This window comes from Sinocyclocheilus rhinocerous, unplaced genomic scaffold (assembly GCF_001515625.1).
Source record: "Sinocyclocheilus rhinocerous isolate Xijiao unplaced genomic scaffold, SAMN03320098_v1.1 scaffold112, whole genome shotgun sequence".
Lineage (NCBI taxonomy): Eukaryota > Metazoa > Chordata > Actinopteri > Cypriniformes > Cyprinidae > Sinocyclocheilus > Sinocyclocheilus rhinocerous.
In genome coordinates, this window is record NW_015644008.1 from 359,312 (window position 1) to 366,655 (window position 7,344).

Consider the following 7,344-nt stretch of genomic DNA (forward strand, 5'->3'; position numbering starts at 1 on the left):
ATAAAATATCTTACTCAGGACAGTACCAAATAAAAAAAAGAACATGCATTTTGTATGATCTCTCTTATTTTGTTAAAATTATTCACATTTTCACAGATTCTGCAACGGGTTCCCAAACGTTCGCATGCCACTATATATAGGCCTACCATGATACTATTTTATTTCCATTATGACCGTGGTAAATCTTGCAACCATGGTAAGACTAATGTTTTGTAATGGTAGACAGTCTGATGTAAACCAGCCTTTATTATATTGTGTTTCTCACATATAACGGGGACTTGCCTCAATCTAATCTAGATCAACAGACTCTATTTTAGCTAACATTTACCATTCAATGTGATCTCTTGTTTATTTTATTAACTCTTTTCAGCAGAAAGTAATAGCCAATAGAATCCAGACAGCAGTTGGTAATAGCGATCCACTCGGCAACATCCAGAAACACGTGCACAAAGTCTTTGCCTGAATCATCTGATAAAAACTGCAACAAAAGACCAATATGAACAGGCGTGAAGCAAACTATGAATGTGAACATGTTCGCGGTGATAACAGCAGCAATGTTTTTCCTTTCCGCTCTATCCCTGCCTTGGACATTCCGAAGGGATCTGACCAGGATGTAGATGGTTTGTGTGGAGCAAAATATGACGACGAGCACTGGAATAAGATACCCTAAAATCTCTAAAAGCAAGATAAAGTGGTTTTGGAGCTTTTTTGCCAGTATTCGGTCATAGCAGGTCTCTAATTTTTCTTTGACGAGGTCTTCCTGGTTAATAACACAGATCACCGCTATGATCACCCAGATGAAGATGCACTTTGAAATGGCAATCATCTTACTTTTGGAGGCCAGTGCTTTGGTCAGAAACGGAAACCTGACAGCTATAAATCGGTGAATGCTGATGGCTGTAATGGTGAAGATGCTGCTGTACATGTTGGAGTATTGGGTGCACAGCAGGAATGTACACAATTCACTCGGTTTTATTGGGCAGAAGGCTTCTAATATTCTGAAAGGTAGGAAAATAATGGCCAGGAAATCGGCAGCCAGCAGGTTGAACATGTAGATATGCATGTCTGTCCAGCGCTTGAGGCGACAGAAGATACACAGAGCCGTGATGTTGAAGGAAAGGCCCACTATGAAGACAGGTATGTAGGCCGCACGTTCAAACAGTCTGAACGCTGCGTCTGTGTGGTTCAACACCACACTGCAGTTATATTCAACCTAAAAGAGAGCCAATGAGATTGTGCAAAGGCTTAGTGGTCATTTAAGGAAGCTGCTTGCAGAGGTTTCACAATTTTGAAGACATCACAACAACGTTTGCACAGTCACTCAGACTGCACTGAAAATATCTGAATGTCATCATTACACGCAAAATATTCAAATGCACGAGCTCAAATGCTGCAGGGTAAGCTATTTTCCGACACTAACTTCACTTTTTTGTCATTATTTTTGCTCATTTTTGAATTAGATTAGATCTCAAAGCAAGTGTCAAACAAATGCTGTTGCATCTTTTCTCAGAACTATTTTGGTCAGTATCTTTTAGTTGTTTTGGTGGATGTATGAAGTTAGAAGTGGGTTGTATTTCATCATATTAATAAGCAGGTTCCACTGGCATTTCACAACCAGTGTACAAATACATTTTGATGAACAGTGTATCTATTGTTTTATCATTTAAAGAACAAACTTTACCTTGTCATTTACCTTGGAAATTGTGCTTTTTGTGCAGAATTAAATACCACATGGTGTGATATCTTGTTATCTAATGCAATGATAGTGACATTTTTTAAATGTGACTTAAATATATATATAAATATACTTCCTAGGCCACTGTACTTTATGTCGATTATAGAGAGGAATGTGCAGATAAGCACAGTAAAACATGCAGCAAGAAAAGAAAAAACCCCACTGTGGTTTGAAATCAGTATTTTTAAATGCGTAGATGAGGACAGGAAGTGTAGCATTTTGAGGTTATAGGCAATGCTTTAACAAGCAATAGGTTTGTAATGAATAATAAGTTGATTCACCAAAGAAAATTGCTAAAGTTGTTTATTATAAAATGTTGTGACTTCAAATTATTAGGTAATGCCTTTTTTGATATGTAATCTTCTGCTTTAAAGCTCTAAATACAAAATCATGTTCAAGTTTTTTTATGATCTCACATCTTTAATAATAAAAACTGGCAGTATATTCCTGATACAGTGTGTATGATTACAGATAATTTATTCGTAGAGAATTTGTTATATGAGTTAGTATTTGCTCTTTCTGTTAATTAGCACTTTATTTTATTAATATTGTACTTTAGCCCTTTTTTATTATTGTAAAGCACTTTGGTAAATTCTGATTTGCTATATAAATAAATGTGGCATTAAAATTACCATGAATATGAATTATATGTAATTAACAATAATACCAGCTAGATGTTTTCAATAATTATGGTGAAGTTAATCAACATGACTTCTGTCAACTCTTCTGTAATCCCTTGAATTTAAATTCTTTCACTTAAAAACCATAAGTTGTCATGTTAATAAAACAAGCTTGACTGCTACTTGAATAATTTTTCTTTCTTTTGTTTTACTTTCAGTTACATTTCCCTGATTGACAACAAGAACGACTCACCATGATTTATAGCTTGTTCTTCTCTCAAAAAAAGCCTGTGAGTCTGTCAGCACCGCTGTTCTCGATGCTGTGACAAGTGCTGCGTTTTGAAGAACTGAAATGAGTAGGCTGTCTGTTGCATGACCTGACAGCCTGACTATTTCCTCTGCTGATGCTGAATCAATGATCTGCATTTTTGAAGGAATCTAGTGAGTCAATGATTAAATGACCCATTCATAAAGACAGTCACTTGCTTCGTTCCTGAATGAATCAGCCGTTTGAACGAATCATTTGAAAAAATGTTATTGTGAAATGTACATATATGGGGGGGGAAAAGAGTGGTGCTTTCTCATTTAAAACACCATGGCATGATGGTTGATTTAGTGGTTGTGGTTGCGAGGTTGTGCAGAGTGTTTCGTGTGTGTGTGTGTGTGTGTGTATATATATATATATAGAAACGAGGCAACATTTCTCATTTTCATTTAGTTTAACTTGCTGGATACAATACAACAACTAGATTCAACAATATACTACAACAATATAGGCTACAACAATAACTAAAACTAAAACTGAAATAAAAAATTATTTTAAAAAAAACTATGTATAGACATATTTTTTAAAAAATGACAAAGCACACAGTAAAATTCATAAAGACAGTCACTTGCTTCGTTCCTGAATGAATCAGCCATTTGAACGAATCATTTGAAAAAATGTTATTGTGAAATGTACATATATGGGGGGGGGAAAAGAGTGGTGCTTTCTCATTTAAAACACCATGGCATGATGGTTGATTTAGTGGTTGTGGTTGCGAGGTTGTGCAGAGTGTTTCGTGTGTGTGTGTGTGTGTGTGTATATATACATATATATAGCCAAGGCAACATTTCTCATTTTCATTTAGTTTAACTTGCTGGATACAATACAACAACTAGATTCAACAATATACTACAACAATATAGGCTACAACAATAACTAAAACTAAAACTGAAATAAAAAATTATTTAAAAAAAAACTATGTATAGACATATTTTTTTAAAAATGACAAAGCACACAGTAAAATAGTAAAACTTTAACTGAAATTAAAATCAAAACAGAAAATATAAAAATAAAACCAAATTCAAAATATTAAAGCTGCAGTCCGTAAATTATGCCTCTTTGTCGCCATCTCTGTTTGAAATCTGCACTTGCAGTTATTCGCGGAATAGTAATAGAGATCTAATCCATAAAGAGAACTAATCCGTACATATCATGTGGTTTAGTCCCAATTTTCTGTTTTTCTGTTTATGTTCCCTGATCAATGTTCAAATGTGAAAAATAAAAAATTCAATCTGTTCATTGTATAAAGCGATCAAGTCTCTTCAGAAAATGTGGACTAAACCGCTCAATACATTTGAATGAGTTTTATGATCTCTTTATGAACTTCTTGAAGTATCAAAGTGGTAGTTGTGTAGATTGTCGATGTAAGGAAATTTTCTCATTTAAAATATCTTCATTATGCCTCTTTGTCGCCATCTCTGTTTGAAATCTGCACTTGCAGTTATTCGCGGAATAGTAATAGAGATCTAATCCATAAAGAGAACTAATCCGTACATATCATGTGGTTTAGTCCCAATTTTCTGTTTTTCTGTTTATGTTCCCTGATCAATGTTCAAATGTGAAAAATAAAAAATTCAATCTGTTCATTGTATCAATTGCAGTTATTCGCGGAATAATAATAGAGATCTAATCCATAAAGAGAACTATTCCATACATATCATGTGGTTTAGTCCCAATTTTCTGTTTTTCTGTTTATGTTCCCTGATCAATGTTCAAATGTGAAAAATAAAAAATTCAATCGGTTCATGGTATAAATCGATCAAGTCTCTTCAGAAAATGTGGACTAAACCGCTCAATACATTTGAATGAGTTTTATGATCTCTTTATGAACTTCTTGAAGTATCAAAGTGGTAGTTGTGTAGACTGTCGACGGAAGGACAGAAATCTCTCAGGTTTCATTTAAAATATCTTCACTTGTGTTTAGAAAATGAATGAAAGTCTTGCAGGTTTGGAATGACAGAGAGTGAGAAATGATGACAATATTTCATTTTTGGGTCAACTAACCATTTCTCTTTTTGCAGTTTGATATCTTAAATTGATAACTAGTAAATTCCAGGTGTGAACATAAGCAGATATTGTGTGGCTGCCCAGTTAAACTTTAATTTTTCATATTCATTTGTGTGTTTTAAATTTGTACTGCACATAGAATAACATATACAGTGGTGTGAAAAAGTGTTGGCCCCCTTCCTGATTTCTTATTTTTTTGCATGTTTGTCACACTTTAATGTTTCAGATCATCAAATCACAGTTTGCAATCTTATGAGAGGAGCTTCCTTCACTTGACACGGCAGAAGTCTGGGCCAATTCTATTGAAAAAGGATAAAAATTTTATTTATTTTTTTAATTTCTGAAGAGACTTGATTGCACCGTCATTTAAGGGACAGAAATCTTATATTCTATTAAAATATCTTCAATTGTTTTTCAAAGATAATGAAAGTCTTGGCTGCGCAAACGATGGAATTTTCATTTTTTAACTAACCCTGTAAAAAAAGAATGTGGCCATATGCGTCTTGTGTCTGTTCACTTGTGCATCACCCAAAATGGGTGCTAATGCCAGGTGTGAACAGAGCCACTGTGTGACTACACAATCAACTTAGCAGAATGGTTCCTCAGAGAGATATTGTTGTGATTAATTTTTTTTCTTCTTCCAAGAAACCAAGTTCCTTACTTCTCCCAAGACCTTTAAAGACATGCACGATTGACCTCGGAATCAGCTGTAAAGGAGGATGAAACCGATGTTTAAGGTTAGACTCTATTTCAGAATAAGATTATCTATATTCATGCATTATCTACAGTATATTCTGTGTTAATGCATGTTTTGCCGAAGTTGCCTTATCTGTTATTTAGAGTGGGACAGCGATATTGCATCAATTTGTCTCCTACTACATTTGATTACACCATCACCACAAGGCTGCAAGGGACCTGGAAACATGTCCTCCTATCAAGCTGAAAAACATCTTCAAAAAGGTACATTTGGACATTTCTGTCACTATTGTCTGCCTCAAAATATTGCCAGATGTGTTGTATATGAAAGACTAACATAAGATCAATTGGAGAGCTGACCTTGAGTGTTATTTTTGTCTTTGATCTGCAGGCACTAACAAGAAGAATACCTTGAAGAGACATACCTGCTCGCTGATGGGACAAATAGGAACATCATTCATGGATGCTACACAACAGTCGACAAGTATCTTGCTGCAATCTTGTTCAAATCTACCTGTCATATTTGTTCATGTCTAGGTAAATTTGATGATTTTGTGTTTTATTAACTATTTTATGTTTCTGTGCAACACTTAATGAATGTGACTGACTAATTAACCTCTACACATCTGGTATATGCTACAAGGTGACGCGGAGAAGACGAATTGTTGAGTAAAGTCTTTTTGTTTTTTTTCTTTTGCGCACAAAAAGTATTCTCGTAGCTTCGTAAAATTACTGTTGAACCCCTGATGTCACATGGATTATTTTACAGATCTCCTTGCTACGTTTCTGGACTTGGGAACATTTCAGTTGTATTGCTGTCTATGCAGGGTCAGACAGCTCTCAGATTCCATCAAAAATATCTTAATTTGTGTTCCGAAGATGAACAAATGTCTTACGGGGTTGGAACGACATGAGGGTGAGTAATTAATGACAGAATTTTCATTTTTGGGTGAACTAACCCTTTAAACACAATACAACTTCGTGTCTTTTTTTCTACTGTTTTTTTTTCTATTCTCTCTCTCTCACACTCTGTTTTCTTTCTTTATTTGTTCATGTGCCACATTCTAGTCTGAATGTAGTGAATCAGAGCAATGTTTTCTTTTTATTGTATCTCAAAATTGCTTTTCTTCGCATCTTTAGAAAAGTGCTTGGGGAAAAAAAGTGGCCAATAATTACAACACTGTCCAGGGTCAGAGTCTGGGGTCTCTGTGATTCGAAAGAGGGTGAAAATGGATGACCGATTTCTCTCTTTCAGGAATGGTCTGTACTGAACGGCTGTGGCATCTTTTTTCTATGATGGAACATCTAAAGTAGGTCAGCTGAACACTTCTGAAGGAAAATCAGGTAGGCTATATAAACCTGCATATATCAAATCAATCAAAATATTCAATCAAACTTTACTGCTTTTTGAGGCATATTGCAGACAAATATATTATATTTGCATTAATATATGCATTAATTTTGCCCTCAGCTCACAAGTAAATTTATTGACCCACCAAAGCCAATCTTTAACTTTTTTTTAATTTTATTTTATTTTAGTTATTATTCAATTCAATTAAAGTTTATTTGTACAGCGCTTTTCACGATACAAATCATTGCAAAGCAACTTTACAGCACAAATTAAGTTTCTACAATATTTGATGTGTCTTCTAGATTTAAACAGAGAGAGTGTGTCTGAACCCCGAACGTTATCAAGAAGGCTATTCCAGAGGCATATCAATTATTATATTTGTTATTTTTGGACTCTTCCTGGTACTAATCCAGCAATATTTATTTATTTATCATATATATATACACTGGCGCTCCATAGAGAAGGATTTCAGACACATATAAAGACATCCGCTCTGACCCAGGACGGGTTTCTGCGATAAGCATTTATAGTAAGTTCTGCACATGGAGTTTTTTCAGTCTACAGGTTCCTTTTTACACGAGTGTGTCATTTAGTCTATTTTTGTGTGTGT

General features: G+C 34.7%; 1 protein-coding gene across 1 annotated transcript; it reads right to left on the reverse strand.

Moving 5' to 3' along the window:
- Positions 1-331: 331 nt before the first annotated feature.
- Positions 332-2,811, reverse strand: LOC107757784 (G-protein coupled receptor 55-like). The gene is made up of 2 exons (XM_016575360.1): positions 2,609-2,811; positions 332-1,213 (listed from the first exon to the last, which is right to left on the reverse strand). The coding sequence occupies exons 1-2, from the start codon at positions 2,609-2,611 to the stop codon at positions 332-334; spliced, it is 885 nt and encodes a 294-aa protein (XP_016430846.1). The 5' UTR covers positions 2,612-2,811.
- Positions 2,812-7,344: the final 4,533 nt, after the last annotated feature.